We start from the raw sequence: 19,802 nt of genomic DNA, 5'->3' as shown, positions 1-19,802 counted from the left end.
AATATCTAAATTATTTGTCCAATCGAGAAACTAATAGGTTCGTTCCTATGGAGTTCGGTGATGGATGCAGAAGAATTTATCATCTTACTTGTTTGGTTTTACGAATCGATTATTAAGGGAGCACTGTAAAACTCTCAGCTGCAACTGACTTCCTTGCATAACGACCGACGTCCGATCTTACTGAACGCGGCCAGGTGAATTTTGCAAGGTAAGACAATAAGAAAGGTCCGATATTTTTAAAATGACAAAGTTTCTGCTCGACTTGAGGGCCTTTTCAAGTTTCGCTATCTAAAGAGTTAGACAAAAAAGCAAGTAATCTCGTAAACAGAATTTGGAATTTAACTTGAACATGTAGGATGAGGAAAACTAAGTTTTTGGGAAAAAGTTGAGATTAAGTGAGAAGTGGAATGTATTTTATTTGAGACAATTTTAAAAAAGGTTATCGTTATGGTTTTTAACGACAATCAACTCGAGCCAAAAGCATTATCTTCCCTTCCAATTATCTTGTATCGTCATCCTTTGTTTTTTCAAACTTTATTTCAGTGTAATTACCGTTCTTACAATTGGATACATTTAACTTAGTCAAGAGTGAGAATATGAAGTATTATCTTCCCTTCCAATTACCTTGTATCGTCATCCTTTGGTTTTTCAAACTTCATTTCAGTGTAATTACCGTTCTTACAATTGGATACAGTTAACCTAGTCAATAGCGAGAATATGAAGTATTCTCTTGCCTAGTTTAGCCACGCGTTTTGGGTGTTCGTGTAAGCTCCGCTCTCTTTCATGATGATAGAATTAAAGGGGGCATAAAACGATTTCAGATTACAAAAAAGGCGTATTTAATTAGTAGTACTGAAAGTTTTGAAGACCGACCAAAGCCGAATTATTAAATTTTATCGGTTAATTAGCTGAAACAGCCTTTTGGTTAATAAAAAAACGGAGAACCCGTAAAAAACCCTCGAATCAAAGGAAAGACCTAACAAAATCTACTCACATGTGATTGCGAGTCTTGGAATCGAACCCGAGACCCTATTGGTGAGAGGCAAGTTCACTATACCACTATGCCGCCAACCCTAATGATTCCTCAGTAGAAAATCTTCCTTGTTTTGCGAGGATCACAAACCTGTAGCCCTCGTTCCATAATGAAACTGAATTAAAATTTAAAGTTGGTCTTTGCAGAGGCAGAAAAATTGGGAAACCCATAGAAAAATACTTGAAGCACAGGAAAGAGCCATGCAACAACCAACTCTACGCAAGTGTGATATCGTGTGTCGGAAGTCTAATTAAAGCAATTTTTACTTATGATAGGGTTTAAAAAAGATCTGATGAGTTTTTTTTATGTTTTAGATAGGCCGCCCAACACTGACTGTCTTTCCCGGCTAACATATACACCGCAGCACTATGGGTCTCTACCTAATCTCATCACTCGCCCTATTCCTCGCTACAGCCTCTCTTGTCTCAGCACTACCAGGTGAGTTGGGAAGTTTTTTCAGCTCGAGGTAAAAAATGAGTTGCGCTGAATTACACGAATTATTGAAATATTGCTGTTCTAGAGATACAAAAAAATAAATACTCATTTAAAAAAGAAATTCTTTGCGCATCTCGAAAAACAAACCTCCTCAATTGAAATCATTATCTAATACTTTCGTATTAGAGCAATGTGATTGGATGGCTGTACTCTTTGTTTCGTTTTGATTGGTCACGCTCGTAGCAGAACGAAGCAGTCACCGTTACGTCACGGATTTCAAAAACCTAATGAAGAGATCCACTTTATCTCCAAAAAAAACTATGCTAACGTCAATGTCAGTATGAATGGAACAACGCTATATCAGTCAAGGACTTAACTCCATAAAACTAATAACCGATTGTTGAGTTAGAAAATTTAGAAGTCTGTAAAGTGCTTGTTTGATGATCTTCTTAGTTTGTTTAAGAAACTTGTGCTAAGTGCACTTAAAAAGCTTTTGAACAAACAAAACTGAAATATAAATAAGTTACCTTGTGTCATAACTGTTTAACTTGTACGAGATACTGATAGGCGTCACTTTGCGCCCATGAAAGTTTTCAAAGTTATCACGCGTGTAAGTAATGATTTTAATTCCGCAGTTCCTTTCTATTAAACTGCCAACAACTGAATAGACCCTTTAACCTAAAACGCAATTTGGCCCCATTTTAAAACCACGTGTACTCCCCAGGGTCTAATTTTTTTGATCCGCGCGCTGCATTATTGTTTCCATGATGTCCATTATCTAATGGGAATTCTTATGAGAATTACTCAGTTGTGTTAGTAACAAAATTTATATATGCAAAAAAACCTAAAATTTGTTTTATATGTGTGTGTGCGTGTTGGCTTATTGCGTTGAAGGCAAAAGAAACCTTTATATCTCACTGGAAATTTAACGAATTTTCGTGACGCCGTCAACAGTTGGTCAAAATGTTATGGACTCACGAGTCGTAGCCAAGTTGGTGCACAACTAATTTTGACCAACTACTGAAGTCATATCGTGGTAATTAAGGTGACACACCACAAAAAAGCATCTGAAATCTTTTTTTTTTTTTACTACAGAAGAAAAAAACACAAAAAAAGTTTGAAAGAAAAATGGTTTATAGGGGTGCTGGCTTCGTGCGCGAGCAATTCGTAATTTGTTGATGTAATTTGTTGGTATGTCCTCTTATTACCTTGGCTCTCGACCAATCATAAAAGCGAGAAAATTTACATTTGTGATAAAAATTTTGATTTTGCATCCACCTTTAAATTGCATCAAATTTTAGCTGTTGAAAAAGACGAATAATGAGGATCTCCTATTCCAGCAAGTATCTTCCTTGTAATCTGATTACTGAGAACCTTACTAAAAATCTTTCCAACAGAATTTCGCCGAATAGGATGTTTCGCAGATGCAAGAAGTCCCCGAGCCCTGCCAGAATATCTCAAACACGTTGGAGGTAAAGCTGATCCACAGCAAGCCTGCTACGACCTGGCCAAAGCAAAGGGCTATACGGCCTTTGCTTTACAGAATGGTGGCGAGTGCTGGACTGGTGCCAATGCTCATACTACCTATGGTACTCATGGACAGTCGGGGGGATGCCGTAATAACCTTGGAGGAGGATGGGCTAACGATGTCTTTATCAAAGGTTGGTAGGATGGTATGTGGCGGGGAGGTTAGGTAGGTTATTGCAGGGTAGGGTAGGGTAGGGTAGGGTAGGGTAGGGTAGGGTAGGGTAGGGTAGGGTAGGGTAGGGTAGGGTAGGGTAGGGTAGGGTAGGGTAGGGTAGGGTAGGGTAGGTAGGGTAGGGTAGGGTAGGGCGGGTACGGTAAATAGAGAAGGTTAGGGTAGGGTGAGGTAAGGTTAGCTAGGGTAGGAAGGGGTAGGTAGGGCAGGGTAGGGTAAGGAAGGTAGGATAGGGAAGGGCCGGAGTAGGGTATGGCAGGGTTAGTTGGTAGGGTAGGAAGAGAAAGTTAGGGTAGGGTGAGGTAAGGTTAGTTAGGGTAGGAAAGGGTAGATAGGGCAAGGTAGGGTAAGAAAGGTAGGATAGGGAAGGGCTGGAGTAGGGTATGGCAGGGTTAGTTAGTCTGGTTAGTTTACGTTAGGTTATAGCATAGGTAGGCTATAGTCACGGATTTACTGCTATACTACTAGTTTCTAGTTTCTGGCCAAATCTATTTGTAGCTTACTAGCTGGTACTAGTTTCTGGCCAATTCTATTTCTAGCTTACTACCATGTTGGCTGCTTCAATGACAACACATATCGTGCCATGAGACAATATCATGGGACATTTTCTGGAGCAGACGCCGCCCAGAAATGTTACGAGAAGGTCGTATCTCTTGGTTATCAGGCCTTTGGTCTACAGAACGGCGGAGAGTGCTGGTCCAGCGAGGCAGCAGATATAAAATTCAACATGTACGGACCTTCCGACAAATGCAGCAATGGCAAAGGTAATAGTAGTAGTCATATTAACTTAAGATGGGAAGTGCCCTAAGAACTAATGCAGACATATTTTTAGCTCGATAAAGCTTTTGTAGGCGGGATCCATTATCGTCGTCTTTCACCACTGTGGTTCCAAAGGTTCGGGTCAATGGTTCGAGCCTGCAGACATCATATGTGAATTGAGTTTGTTTGATGTGTCGTTCTTTCCTATGCTACGTGAGTTTTCTCCAGGTTCTCCGGTTTTCTCCCTCCAAAAAAATCAAAATTTGAATTGAGTTGAGAAACTATTGGTAGTGCGTGCGAATGAAAATGGGCCAAATTTAAACCAACGCTGTATTTGAAACCTACTTAAAATCAAAAAAAAAGATTATTCATTTCGTATTGTTATCATTCTTTCAAGGTGGTCCGTGGGCCAATGACATTTACTTCCTTCACAACTACTCTCCACTGTACAAGTCTCATGGCTGCTACAAAGACGACCGAATAAGGGCAATGGGCTCCCACCAAGGAACCAGACGAGATCGGAACGACTCTATCGAAATGTGTTACAAGGACGCCATTCGGAATGGCTACAACATGTTTGGCCTTCAACATGGCGGTGAATGTTGGAGCGGAAAGGATATTGAACTCACTTACAGCAAGTATGGCGAGGCTGGGAACTGTAAAGATGGTCTTGGTGGAGGATGGGCTAACGATGTCTATTCGATTAGTGAGTAAAACATTTCAGTTATGTCTTACTCACGCTAACAATTAATTTGGGATCAAAGGAATTAGAGCTTGGCAACATATTTTTTTACCATATTCGTATTTATCCATACTCCCGCCCAAAACAACTCACTGCAAAAACACTCTACTCTTTGTCGATCTTATAGAAAGGTAAGTTTCCAACAAAAGTAGTTTACGACTGATGTTCCCGATTGCAAGGAAACTAGGAAGTTTATTGAAACTTGTCACAGGAAAAGAGGTAAGGACATCGAGATGACTCAACCATGCATCTAGACGTATATTGTAAGTCGCACCGCACTTTAGACAATCCTTTTGAATCCTCTACTCGTTTGGTGATGGTTTTTCCTGTTTCAGTGAAGTCTATCTATTTACCAGTTTTAGTTGCAAATCATAAGTATTCAGTAGCAGAGGAAGAAAAAAAGTGGGCGTAAACGTATTTCGTCTTGCTAGTAAATGGTAAGTTCCGATAAGAATTCCAAGGAAAGGACTTCCTTCGCTTTATACGTATTCCAGTTTAAAGACCATAGATAAGTTGGAGGGATTTCTGAGAAGGTATAAAAATGCTGTGATCTAATGACTAGACTTATCGCTTACTTTTGGGGCAGTACGGAATGGGGCACCTGGCTATGACGTTGCCGCGCTCTAGTACTGAACAAACTTGAGAAATTACTGAGGCTGGAACTACACGGACCTCTTGCTTATAGTAGGTAGCCCACCATCGACCATGCAAACCAAACAAACTCCTTAAAACAGGCATGAAGGGATACCTATTAAGTTATATTTACTCGCATATATCAAGACGCGCGCTGAGGATCGAACTTCCGACAGCTCAAACATCATCGACAGAGTTTTCAAACTTATTTTTTTGTATATACAACCATTTCGAGAAGGTAAGTATCGCAAATGATAATTGAAAGACACGATAGATATGATATGGCTATCAGAACAAGAACGTCACGCTGCACAGTCACGGTGAACGATGAGTATAAAATTAGTGCTTATCCAATAGGAACGCTGCCCTTCATTATGGATATGCTCAAGGTACTTTTTCGTAAAGGTGTTTCGTTGTCATGAGAAATTTGCTTTATCAAGAATGAAGTACTAAGCGTGGAACATGAGAAGCATAATTTTATGTACCTATGAATAAAGCTAACCACTTATTGATGATGAACTGCAGTTTCAGTTTATACTCTCACAAATTGGAGCGAAAACGTAAGCTGCATGTAATTCAGGTAAACGTTTTGATAAAAGATTTGAGGCCAGGCTAATAAAAGGGCTATAATAACAGCTGAAATGCTCTCCGAAAACTTTTGAAAAGAGCGTAAGTTAAAAGAAGGTAAAGGGTTCTCTCCAAATATTTACCATATAGTAGGCATCTAAAGGACGAACTGAGATTGTGAACAGTTTTGGCAACTTACTGGTTACAACATGAATCTATTACTGGTTGCTATTTATAGGACTCAAACTATATGCAAAATTATTGCTAAGTACTATATATTTACATTTAGCCTACCAATATTTCAAAAATACTGCAAAATGAACAGCGTATTTCAAGACTAAAGGGAGTTTAGTGCGAGTCTCGTTAATTTGAAATGATGTGCTCCCTATATATAACTATAGTATATCGTATCGGATGAAATGCACTAAAGACACGGTAAACGATTTTTATTTATTTTACCTTAGGCAATATTACAGAAGACCAAAACATGCATTTCGGTCTTGGAATACACTATTTAGTGTATGCAGTATTCATTATTTCACGTTTTTTTAAAAGTAGCTGCATAAAAAGTTTATGTATGATATGACTATGCAACATCAGTGGCTAAGTAAAGGTGAGGTACTGACTGAACAAGAGTGATGGAGTCACCTCAAAAGATCTTTGAACTGCAAATCATCTACAAGCGATCACTATTATAATGGGACAGTCGGTGAGATATATTTGTCAAAGTATTCTTCAACAGCACAGCGCACGTCAACCGAGAAATAGATAAATAAACAGGACGAATAATTAAAAATGTTCAAACACTCAGCTATTCACGATCAAAAATTATATTAACATGACAAGGAAATTTTAAAAAATATTCGTCAATTAAAGGTAGGTCCTAGTTAATATGTATGTACAAAAAGTCAACCAAATAAAGGTATTTATGCATCCAATTTATGCCTGATTCTTTCTTAGTATTTGTGCGATTCAATTTTTATGTCGCAGTAGTAAAGTAGTAAGGTATTATGGCTCCTTCTCTTCTTTACGGCCTGATTTTGGGCAGACTTCCGTTGAACCACTAGATTACTCATTGGTATACACCTAGTTCAAACGCCTTTGTTATCGAAAAGGTTTACTAAGTCAGTCAAAGACCGTCGTAAAAGTCAGAGTTGATTACGTATTTCTCAGCTCTTCCGTGCAATAGCGGATCCAAGGAAAGCTATGCACTCTTTTATTGATAGAAGAAAGAAAGTTGAATGCGCCAAAGTAGTAAAATATTTTTACAAAATGTTTGGCAAAGTACCGTTTAAAAGAGTGGAGGCGGGCTTTTCGATAGATTTTTCTCCTAATAAATTAACATGCAACACCTCTCTCCATTCTTGTTGTCCCACAAACAATTCAATATCCCTACTGAATCCTTCGCACTCCTCGCTTATTTGTTCACCCATGAAAGCATTCCTTAGGAACTATTTTAGCGGTGAATAAGGTGTATATATACATACATTATTACCAATGAATAGTCTGGTATTCAATTGGCAAGTCTGCCCAAATCTCTCTTCCATTTCTCTCTACACTATAGATTACTATCACAAGGGATGCTACTTGGATAGCACACCTAAAGCAATGACGGAGTTCCTGGGACGTTTCACTGGTCCAGATGCGGTAATGCAGTGCTACTGGCAGGTAAAACAAAAGAGCTATCAGGCATTTGGCGTCCAGAACGGCGGGGACTGCTACACCAGCATCGACGCACCCAAAACATACGATAAATATGGAGCTGGTTCGGGCTGCAAGGATGGCACGGGTTCGTCTTCCTCGAATGATGTTTACTTCGTGACTGATTTTGATCCTTACAAGAAGTTGTACCCAAGAGAAGGATGTTTCAAGGACACGGGTGACCGTGCTCTACCGAAATACCTTGGCTATTTCGGCAGGGATGCTATCAATAGGTAAAGGAGCCCAAAGGGAACAACCTTTGATTAATTCGTGGCGTATTTCCGTGTCTAACTGCTCACAAAAAAATATATAAATAAAAATAACGCTGAAAAACGATTATGACTTTGGTCCACAAATTCTTTCATAAAGAAAGGAAGAAAAAAATCTTCACAGAACTGCTTTTCGTTTCGGAGTCTATTTTCTCATTTCTTGTTGTTCTGTTTCAAAAGGTGCTTCAAGCTAGTATTGGCAAAAAATTGGAGGTATTTTGGTATTCAGCATGGCGGTGAGTGCTGGTCAGGACCGAACTCAGCGGCGACCTACGATAAACATGGCGTTGGTACGGGATGTTACAATGGTCTTGGGGGATCATGGAACAACGATGTCTACAGAGTAGGTGAGGCGGAAATCATTCTCTTCATATTCTCTTCTCAGGATGTATTGTAAGGTCAATTCGCATTACAATGCCGCCAGTAAACAACAATAACGATCATTTTACTTATCAATATTTTTACACTAGCCTTGTTGCACAAGGGTTGTTACAATGACGATCCCCTCCGTGCTCTACCCGACGTTCTTGGAATCTGGCCTAAAGTACTACCAAGTGTGGCATTAGCAAACTGCTTTGCTGCAGCTAAGGCCAAGAACCTCAAAGTGTTTGGAATACAATACGATGGCGAGTGCTATTCTAGGTATGTTTACTCTCAACCAAAAATCCAATCGAGATTTCTTTCAATATTGTAACTTGGAAGTGAAAATAATAATAACTGAACGAGGCCGCAGTTTTGGTAAAAACTGCATCGAAGTCAAAGAAGAATCTTGAACTCGACAATAAATGTTTTCAGTTTAATATGAATTTAGTGGGGAATATCTTTCTTTGTTTTCTTTTGGTCTCTATGCATCGTATGACCAGAACCAAGGGGCACCCTTCAAATTGAGTGGGTATACGGCTTGAAAGGGGGAGGGAGTTTTAAAAAGATAGTAGAAAAGAGGTTTGACAGGGTTATACTTTATACTTTAAAGCATGTTAACGGAGATTAAAGCAAAGAAGATGTGTTCCAAGAAATATTTTAGCTGTTCCAAGGAAAATAGAAATTGGTTTTAATGAATTTCATGGTTATCAACAGCCCGAACGGTCTTTCCGTATACAAGAAGTATGGACCAGGAAGTGGATGTGTGAACGGTGTCGGAGCCAGCTGGGTTAATGACGTGTATTACGTCAATTCTACGTCACAGTACACGACACTAGGCTGTTGGAAAGACGAAGCGTGGCGAAGATTCGAGCTGCTTGGCACGTGGCGAGAGGACAGCTATCTGAAGTGCTTTGAGGCTGTCACGTAATTATACCATAAAAATTAATTTTTCGTTATCTTCTAGTATAACATCATCAAGGTTTCCCAATTAATTTTATCAGCCGATTTTCCTACGAGCGGAGAAGCAATGCTCTTATTTCCATCATTAAAATCTTGTGACGTAGTGCTTATTTTACCAACCTGGCATCCAGCTAATGCGGCTGCGCAAAACAAAAAAATATAGCAGAAGCACAACAAACGTGTGGAGGCACTTACAACTCAGCAATATCCCTGCAGCTTGTCTAGATGTTTGCTCCAATACAAGTTGCCTAGCCGACAATGAACCAAAAAATAGTTTGTTGCAGGCTGTCGTAATGGTTATGAAAAGATTGTCGGATCCTTCTTCAACAACGTTGAGACTATTGAGGAGTTTTTTGAGTCAAGTTGCCTAGTACAATAAACTAAAGAATAGTTTGTTGCAGGCAACCGTAATGGTTATGAAAAGATTGTCGAATCTTTCTTCAACAACGTTGAGACTATTGAGGAGTTTTTTGTGCTTAGATATATATTAAAGATTTTATTCACGTTTCTCCAAGCGAATTTTTCTCGGAAAAAATATGACTTCATGACTCTATATGACTCATGACTTAATATAAATCTTCTCATTGTAATTGCTGTTTTCGTTCTTAGAGCCAAAGGCTACAAGGGCTTTGGGCTTCAGTATGGCGGAGAGTGCTGGTCCAGCCCTGACATAGAAACCCTTTACAACGAGCGAGGAAAGGCCACAACGTGTAAAGATGGCAAAGGCAGTGACTGGGCCAATGATATTTACCTCATCTAAGGTATACGATATACCTTAGAGATATAAATTATGTTTCATCGAGATAATTTTTCTCGGGAAAAAAAACAGCAATGTTAGCTTTTTTTTTTTTTGCGGTCTTTGTTTGGAGTTTCATTCCATCAAAGATACCAGGGTAGCCATATCACGAACTGATTTACAATTGTTCCTTTTGTGATCTAGCAAGGAAAATGAATGAATGGCCAATTATTTGATAGATTTCAGGGAAGGAAAAATCATTCAACCACCAAATTTATTTTGTTTAATCCTCTTTTAACCTAATAATGAAAATCATGTATCCTTTATAAAGCAGCTTATCCCTGAAAATGTTCTTTTTTGTCATTTGCTTCAGGTTCTCATTGGGATTACATGGAAAGCACTTAATTCAAGGAACTCCAACATCATCATCAATAGCAAAATAAAATACTACGGGCATGTAGGGTGTTGGGCATAATATACCTAATGTCTTCAAACTAAAACTTTTTGATTTTCATTGTCACTTTATTGGAAACGGAACCAATTTATTAAAATTGTGATTCTATATCGGGATATCAAATTATTTACGTATTGATTTGATTAAAATAATTTTGGCGGTGTAGCTAGTTAGTGAGAAGATACTAGTTAAAACATTGTTTCAGTTTTCAGTTAAACATTGTTAAATCGTTGTTTAAAGCTGACGGACGAAAAAATAAATAGAAGTCCATGATTGACAGCACTTTTAAAACACGGCATGACATGAAATAGTAATCTAAATAAAATCCGTAAAATCTAAAGGCTTCTCAGTGACGTTGTCCACGTCGTACTCGAGATAAACTTATTTAATTTGCACTTCATGGGTTTAGGATGGGTCTATATTAAAAAATCATTCACTATTCAGAAATTAATAAATCTTTGATCTAACACTTATGAGAGAATTCAGCACCTCTTTTGTATTCTTCAACCGTCTCTACCTTCCCACTATGCTTAGCTTATTATAGATTTAACTCAAAATAGTTCGCGGCAAATTAAGGTTCGCTTAGAGTTCGATTTCGATTGTGTTCCTCTTCAATCTCGTACCCAGAGCCCTTATTTCTTACTGCGCATGCTCGACGAAATAATTGGGCTCTGGAAAACTCCAATATTTCCTGTGCTGTGATTGGTTCTCGAGAACAAAGGAAGATACCGGAAGTAAATATTACAGTACTAGGGAAAATAAACAAGATGGCGTCTCGAATTAAGTACACCAAAATAGCCTGTAGGGCCGGATTTTTCAAAGTTTTGCCGGTTTTGTAATGGAAATTGTATTGATGTCCATCCAATAGATATTTTCGAAGTTAATTTAACTGAAAACCATCTTCAAAACCTAATTTTTCAAGCGCAAATTCACATGCTCGTTAAACATCGTCCCCCATTTTGAATTTACCTAGTCTGTCATAACATCCATGTGCGAGAAACCCAGAATCTGGGTCTTCCGGTTTGGAGTTTTCCAGAGCCCAATTATTTCGTCGAGCATGCGCAGTAAGAAATAAGGGCTCTGGTTCCTCTTATTTAGAGTGATCAGAAAAACTCTTATAATTATATGCGTATGTAGCCTCCTTTGCAGCCGTTCTTAGGGTCGTCACGCAACGTTTGTGGGGAGGGAAACGTTGCGTGACGACCCTAAGAACGGCTGCAGAGAAGGCTAATGCGTATGTGAATACTGATAAAATACACAAGATTGCATTGATGGGTAACACCTGTGTACTAATAACTCCTAAACGTACAATGGAAAAATGGGAGGAAGGACAAGAGGGAATGGAGAAAATGAAAGGGAAAGCAAGTGGGAAAAGGAATAAAAGAAAGAGAGGCGGAAGTGGAAAGATGGTGATGTTTGTATTCCAAAAAAAAAATTCCTACAGAATCACGACACTATAACGTTTATCCAAGATGACGCAAACAAAACGACCTTCGAAAATAGCGGGAGACTGGGAAGAGTTGGATGGCGCAAAGGCATCTGGGATCGCGACAGAGGACTTGCCTATTCGATCCACGCATGCCGTATAATCCATTCCATCGGTTTCGATCATGCTTTAAGAGCAATGAAAGCAGCCGCTAAGTATGTTATGAAATGTCACTTTTGAAAGAATCGGAAAACCCGGCAATCAAAATATCATAATGCATTTTTGAGTTAGAATTATATTAAATACAAAAAAGTTGCGTTTTTTTTAACGAAATATCTTTGTTTATTATAAAAACCCAGGTACAGGCTCATTGCAATACTTAGTTTTAATGTCCATCTAGCGATATGCATGCATGTCACACTATATAAGTAATTTGCCCAGTTGGCCGTTTGCTGGTTCGCATATGCAATATGTAAATATGTAATATGCAATATAAATGTACTCCAGACGGACTGACTGAATACTTTTGCACATAATACAGCAATAAAACTAGTTTAAAATATACTGATAGATGTAAGGACTTTACCCAGAGGGCTGTGGGTCGTTTGCATATGCTTTTTCTCTTTGCCAATATAAATCTACACCAAGCGGATCTTCTGAATACTCTTGCACATAAAATACGCAATAAAACTAGTATGAAATATACTATAAAATAATATTTTATAATATAAAATATATATAAGTTACAATTTCTCCTTCAAGATATCAGCTATATCGAAAAAGCCGATCCGAAGGAGAATGATTTGAAGATAAAAAGCACTTTATGTTGACCGCAATTTACAAAATGGTCCCTCTCACGCGCACCCACGTGATAAGCCGAAATACGATACCCGGTCACGTGACCTTTCTGGTCGTGCTTAAAATTCCCCTTCCCTTCCCTGAAAAAAACCTGAAATACTTGTTTCAAGTTGAGGGTTGCCCTAATGTTTTGATAATACGACGACTCGGAATTTAGAAAATGTCGGATCTTTGAAATGCTAAAATATCGTTCCTCCAAGGGAACGCCGGAAGTGACGAAAGACATGGTGGCCAAATTATCGTTTGGTCAATAGCGGGAATGACGTTCCATATAAGTTAGTTATGATATTAATATAAATATATGTATGAAGGAATAAATGATTTGGATTTAAGCTATATATGTAGTTGAGTATTTGCATCATCACGTGATGGCAGTTGTGACATGAAGTACAACCATAGTGTTTTTCCCGTACGAAACTAAATTTTTTCCCACGTAAATCAGATTAGACCAGATTTAATTGTCCCTGCCTCCTGTCATGGCTGCCATCGCGGTGTTATAGTGCAAAGAATCTATAGTGTATGGATAGATACCTAGCTACTGTATCTGTGTTTCTGTAGTAAAGAAGCTCTCGCCGCCACTAGCTCTTTGAAGGCTTCCTCTGTTCCAGGAGCAACACTTTTATCTGGGTGAAGAAGAACCGCTAGTTTCTTGTACGCGCGATTTATTTCATCTCTGTTGGAATAACAGGGGAAAACAGTCCACGTTTTAGTTACATTGGTCAGAGAATCAAAAGTTAGGAGACTATATTTTATTTTACGAGGAATGAAGATTTTTTTCACTCCCCCCCCCCCCCCCCATCCTTTTTTCCTTCCTTCCTCCCTCCCTCCCTCATTCACTTATTTCTCTCATTTATTAAATTACTTACTCCCTTCACGAACCTATCTGCCCATTCATCCTTCCTCCAATCCTCACTAACCTAAACCAGCCACTCACTCATCCGTTATTTCATTATTTCAATCATGCATTACTTCATTCATTTAGCCATTCCATCCATTTTTAACGATCATCGCCAGCATGACCACTCTCACTCGGCAGCCATGTTGGATTGAATAGATTTTTTCCCGTGTAGTCTCACTTTAAAACGCCTCCAGATGAGTTTGCAAGAGGTTAAACAAACGTATTTATTCCGTATTATTTATAAACATGGCGCATGATAAAGAGCTAAAGAGCGTTTTAACTCAGTCCCTAGAAAGTTCAGTAACAATAGAAATGGCAGCCATATTGTTGTAACTATGGTGTACCTGACGAAACAAACTAACGACAAAGTTAGTGTCAAAGGTACACAAATATATCGGCTTTGACGTGAAGTGAAAACGCTCTATTGCTGGGTTCCCTATGACGTCATTTCCTGTTTCGTGCGGGATCTTTGAATCACAAGTTTTCAATAGAATTCTTTCTGGCTGAAAGCACATGGTGGTCAGTCTTTGACCAACATTTGGAACAGAAAATGAGATTCAAAGATTTTGATTTGCTGATTGAAACCGAGCGATTCCATAAAGTAGTGACTTGCCTTGATGCTCCGACTGGGATGCCAAGGCGTTCATAATCTCCTTTAGCATTCCTAAGCCTTTGTATTGCCTCCGCCTGCTCTTTGGTATATCCCAGGTTTGTGGTCATATCGAGCTTCACTGGTCTACCACCATTCTCTAGTGCTTTGACTACTCCAGAAAATAACGTCTGAACAGAAAACAAACAAAATTTTATATCAGATTGAAAACATTTGAATATTTAGCTGTGATCAAATGGATCAAATATATTGGTAGAGTTCAAACAATTAATCCGTGAAACATTAATAGTACAAAATAGTGCTAATTAAACAATAGAAAACAATGGAATTCGCATGAAATTGTGCTATTTAATATTACTAAAGTTTCACGGTTATACTGTTTGCACTCTAGTATCGCGATCCACTAAATAGTTTCTTATATTTTTGAGACGACAATACTTTGTGGTATAGTCGTTCCAAAATTAAGGTTTCTGATTGGCTAACGCGCGACGAAAAGGAAAGTTTGAGCGCGCGCGCGTCAAATTTTTACGCTTGTTGCTTGCGCCATAGCGCGCGCTCGTAAGGAGAATTTCGCTTTTAATCAACGAAAATCGGTCAATTTTTTTTCCTTTTTTGTGTGTTAAATTCTTTAGAATCGCGATACAAAACTCCGCACAATACCGAATATATTTTCTCCCAACTAGCCGTCAATATTTCGTGGTATTGTCGTCTCAAAGTCGTAATTAGTTTAAATATAAGTACCTGGAACATTTCTGATGTCCCCTCTCCTGTTTGTGCTGATGTCTCAAAATAAAAGAATCCATGAGCATCTGCCCATAGGCGCCCTTCAGCCTCGTCTACTTCTCTATTTCTACTGTCAACCTAAGGATTACAATTAGCAATTTGAGCCAGGAATCAGAGTGAAGGGGTAAGAATACGAGATTTTAAATTGGTAGAAGGGAAAGCATGCATGCGTTCAGCCGAGGTCAACCAATCAAATTTAAGAAAATAACTCTATCATTTTCCCATGACAGGCTATCTGTCCAATAGGCCCTTTGCAGTTAACGGTCACATATCTGTACTGGTGAGCACAACTTTTGATTCATTTTAAATTGGTGATTCTTTTTAGAGAAAAGAACTAAATGAAACGATGTGTAACCAGTGTGTTACGAAATGTAGTTTTATTACAATCTCTCAAAACAGGTTGTAGAAAGTTTGTTTGCTCACCAGTATATTTCACCCATGGGAATAGAGATGTTCATTCATTTGCTCTCAGTGAATTCATCAGCACATGATTACTGAGCTGCAAAGGGCCTATTACAACTGACTATGTTTCTTGGTCACAGACTCATTTACTCATTGTTAGCCTCATTTCAGCATTATTCAGAATATTTTACAAATGCAGACAGTAAAGGTGTAAAGAATGCACAACAACTACATTACAAACACTTTGAAATTCCACAAACCCTCACTGGAACATAAGAATATTCTAGATGCAAAGTTGAGACTAACACTGAGAACTTGAAACTTGAGTGCAGTTTCTTTGAAAAAATTTGAATATATATACTTATTTCAATAAAGTTAGTTACCAAAAACGTCAGTCACCAAGAAAGCTGTGATCGCTGAGAATCATTGTTGAATATTTCATATTCAACAAGTAAGCTTTTGACACAAACTGCAGCAGTTGAGGATGCTCAGAGGAGGTTAACTCATAACTGGTAGAAGATCTCAAGTCCATCAACAGTTAATTATCAAGCGGTTGAAACATGTAAAATATAATCCTTGCCGGTCTCAGTTTGTAGCTTTTCAGGTGACTAACTTTATTGAAATAAGTGTATATGTGCGTTAAAGATTTTTCATACCTTGTTAGCACAAACAACGAAGACAATTCTATTCACTTCACTAGGGTCACCAATCTCTTTCTTTATTTCATCCAACCATATCTCAAGTGACTCAAAACTTTCTCTATTTGTCACATCATAGACCAGCAAAGCACCCTGGGTATCTTTGTAAAATTCATTGCGCACCTGCAATAACAAGATATCATTTAAATAATGAATATATGGGGACCCCTACTAATAAGTTTAAGCTCATAATTATTGTATAAAATATATGAGAATGAAATTACTGAATTTTTCATTTTACAACCTAACTCAAATGTTGTCATCTACCCATTGGAATTTGGGTTTTAATTCCTGCCACTCAAAATGTACAAGGTGCTGAATGATTATTTTCGATTGACAGCAACAACAAAACAAATTTTAGTATGCAGCTTACAGTTACATGTACGAGTTTACCCAAGAATGAAAACTGCTATAAATATGTAGTTGAATATTTAGTGTGAAATGTGATCATTTGGGTGAGTGTAGTCTTGAGAAAGACTGTTGTTGGTGGTGACTGATGTTTTAACAACCTGAGCAGAAGTCATCTTAAGACCAACTGTTACAACAGTCTTTCACGAAACTACACTCACCTGGATATTCACATTTCACGCCAAACTTCAACACCTGGGTTCAAACCATTTACTCTTAAAATTGAATATATGTTATTAGGATTGTGGAAAATCCACTAAATTATTGCAAAGTTAGTCATGCAGGCATGTAATTACATGCATAACTCACCTCATAGAAAACTGGGTGACCAGCCATGTCAAATATATTAACTTTGATGTCCTTATCATTAACAACCACCCTACAAATGAATATTTCATTTCATTTCAAGCTTTTAACATTAATTGTTGATAAATGGAAAAAAAACCTGAAATATATGGAAACTTCCAAATAAATCAAGCTTCTAACATGTGATAATCTCTGTAAATATTTCACAAACGTCTCTATATATTTCACATAAACGTCTAAAAAAATTATCATAAAATTCATGAAAGTTGGTCAAGTGAACATGCTTACTTAGTAACTCCATAGTCTATTCCTATCGTAGTCATGTATTTGCTCACAAATCTCTTTTCACAATATCGCTTGATTAAACAACTCTAAAATTGATTAGAAGAAAAATAATGATTAATGCGTGATCACAACTGTTAAGGAAGCACCGGTGGTGTGTGCTGCTAACAGGTCACTTCTGACCTATGCTGCCCTAGTTTGATTCCTGCCAGGGTTCAGTGTCTCGTGTGAGTGGAATTGTTTGTTGGTTATCTTCTGTGCTTCCAGGGTTTTTCTCAAGGTCTTCCATTTCTCTTTCCTCCACAAATGAAAACTTTCAAACTTCATTTTGATCAGGAATCAAGGACCTGATCGAAAATCTTTATCTATTATATCCCTCATAAAACGATAAGGTGTATGGTTGTTGTATGATACTCTGATCAACAAGGTTATCTCCAGTGTAACATAATTTATGCTGCTCTTTTGTTATCTAGTATAATGACTTGTTCTATAGATTGTAAAGCTGGTATTGTCATTTTGGTACTGTGATGCCAGCTCTGCTGTACAAATTATATTACACCATTGACAGGCCCTTGTGTAGTTGCAATGGGTGGGAAAATTTTTTACCACCCCTCCTTCCCCTATGTCGGCTCAGGATTGGGAAGTTATATTTGAATTAGAAAATTTAGAACATTGAAAATACATACAAAAGCCTGAGGCTTCTGGTTTACTGATGTACATGGCATTGACTGCATTGTACAAACATGCCATAATGAAGTTCAGAATAAAATTTCCCGTACTATATGATGATATAAGCTTAAAACTGTTAACTTACTTCTTTCCACAATTTCAATAAATTTAAATATAAAGTTTAGAGCGCTTCAAATATAATTTCGAAGTTGCATGGTTTTTTGATAGTTATCATCCATTATTCACTTACCTTTCCAGTTTCAGCGTTGCCCATGCTTATTATCTTAATCCTTATGGATTTTCGACTTCTCTTTTTATCCATCTTTTTAAAACTAAAGGGTTTTTAAAACTAAGACTCCTTCTGTTCTGGGCATAAATTTTGTCACCAAGATGTCGATAAAAAACTGCTTTTTTCTTACATTCTATTGTGTTAAATCATAAAAATAAGCTCGTTATGGGAAAATTGGAAACCTCATACTTTTTGGACTAAACAAGTTTGTTTTCTAAACAAGAAAACTAGTTGCTTTTCATGTTTAAAGTTCGAGAAGTGTTCAAGTCCCAACAACACCGGTTGACCGCCATGTTGTTTTGGGATAAGGATCCAGGACTACTCGGCTTGGGTAAACATCTGTTGCTATGGTGACGTGAAGCCTAGAGAGTCGTTTGTATTCTATGCCAAGGAAAGACAAACACTTAATTGAAAAACTATTACTAGTAAGTAGAGGAGAATTGCTTGAAATTTCTCTGCCAGAATACATACACAATCGCCAATCCTGCACAATCCTAATAAAATCTAATCTAATCCTAAATAAGATATTCATCAGTTCATGTGAACTTCTCGCTCCTCCCTCTCCTCCGCTAAATACTCAGACCCCATTCCCAGGCGATAAGCAATGTCCGGTCTCTTGCCTTCTTTGGTTCGTTTTCATTCATTCTTTTATTTATTCATCTTTTTTTCGTTCGTTTGTTTGTTTTTCATTCGTTCCTTTCATTTCTAATGCTACTCTGTGCTGGTGGACACGGCTAAAAAATCGCTGCGCATGCGCCAAAATTCCTGAAAACAAGATGGCGGACGCGTGAGTGTTTCCCGTGTTCAAAATGCTTATATTTCCAATGACTCCCAGCGTTTCAGTTTGACTTTGATTGGAGATCGAGAGCAAGCAGATAAATCTGTAGACCCTATTGAACATGTCCATGGTCTTTGAAAGAATATTGACTTATTGATCATCATGGTAAACGATGCTGTTTTGGGGCAACAATATTTATAGTCATTGCAAAAATCGTTGCAAACCACCTTTGTATTTTGAGCTGACTTAAGGTCAGAACAACATACTTAAGCTCAAGACTGTGATATTTTGTTCGCTATTTGTCATTCTACAACATATCAAATGAGCTCCTGAATCCAAGGATGAACACCGAGACAATTTGCATTTTTTCCTTTCTTGTGCACGAAGCCTTCAACGAGATACCTGGGGCATTCGAGGGAAAATTCTTCGTACGATCAATAGTCCATCATTGCCATTCTAACCTTTCAAATATGACAAGATTTGCTATACTTTAAATCAAATTTATGATACAAATGGAATTATTTCAATAAAGATGTTTCCAAGTAATAAGTTGTAATCTTATTGCCTCCGAATATTTTCCGCCACAATATTTCCTTATGCTAATTATAGATCAACAAACTTAAACTTCTAGCTTTGTGAAAATGTTTGTTATTGTTTCTTCTACTAAATATCGAAACTGACAATTGCTTTTTGTTGAGATAACTTTTTAATTTCTAAGTTTCGAGTGTTTTAATTTTTCATATATAAAATAATAGAACACAGCTAGGTTTCACTTCAGAAGGTAAATAAATAAAAAATGTCTTGGTGCTTCCAAAATGACCTATTCAATAAATATATATTTTCGAGTTTACTTATTTTCATAACATGAATACAAAACAAGTCGATCACTTAATTAGTTTAGCCTTTTTTTATATAAAATTATCTTAAATATTATTAATAAATTGATGATGCCACAAAGGTGGTTACTGGATTTTTCTAATATTAGCATTAATCTATTCTGCATTATTGGTAAGACAGAAGATGATGCTATGGAATCAGAACAAG

The 19,802-nt window shown here is 37.6% G+C and overlaps 2 protein-coding genes across 2 annotated transcripts; one reads left to right on the top strand and one right to left on the bottom strand.

Annotated features, from left to right (window-relative positions):
• The first annotated feature begins 85 nt into the window (after positions 1-85).
• Positions 86-10,824, top strand: LOC116302554 (uncharacterized). Its single transcript, XM_031711885.2, has 11 exons — positions 86-208; positions 1,348-1,471; positions 2,866-3,129; positions 3,707-3,931; positions 4,324-4,632; positions 7,433-7,802; positions 8,019-8,185; positions 8,309-8,480; positions 8,916-9,125; positions 9,771-9,922; positions 10,271-10,824. Exons 2-10 carry the CDS (start codon positions 1,402-1,404, stop codon positions 9,919-9,921), a joined length of 1,938 nt encoding a protein of 645 aa, XP_031567745.2. The 5' UTR covers positions 86-208; positions 1,348-1,401; the 3' UTR covers position 9,922; positions 10,271-10,824.
• A 1,251-nt stretch (positions 10,825-12,075) lies between these two features.
• On the bottom strand, positions 12,076-18,291 carry LOC116302593 (dnaJ homolog subfamily C member 27). The gene is made up of 7 exons (XM_031711926.2): positions 17,942-18,291; positions 17,029-17,111; positions 16,744-16,813; positions 15,985-16,149; positions 14,885-15,004; positions 14,147-14,313; positions 12,076-13,308 (listed from the first exon to the last, which is right to left on the bottom strand). Exons 1-7 carry the CDS (start codon positions 18,011-18,013, stop codon positions 13,167-13,169), a joined length of 819 nt encoding a protein of 272 aa, XP_031567786.1. The 5' UTR covers positions 18,014-18,291; the 3' UTR covers positions 12,076-13,166.
• Between the last annotated feature and the right edge of the window lie 1,511 nt (positions 18,292-19,802).

The sequence above is a fragment of the Actinia tenebrosa genome, unplaced genomic scaffold (assembly GCF_029948245.1).
Source record: "Actinia tenebrosa isolate PJP-AT-01 unplaced genomic scaffold, QUT_ActTen_1.0 PGA_scaffold0__85_contigs__length_37466705, whole genome shotgun sequence".
Classification (NCBI taxonomy): Eukaryota; Metazoa; Cnidaria; class Anthozoa; order Actiniaria; family Actiniidae; genus Actinia; species Actinia tenebrosa.
This window is presented reverse-complemented; position numbering and strand designations above follow the sequence as displayed.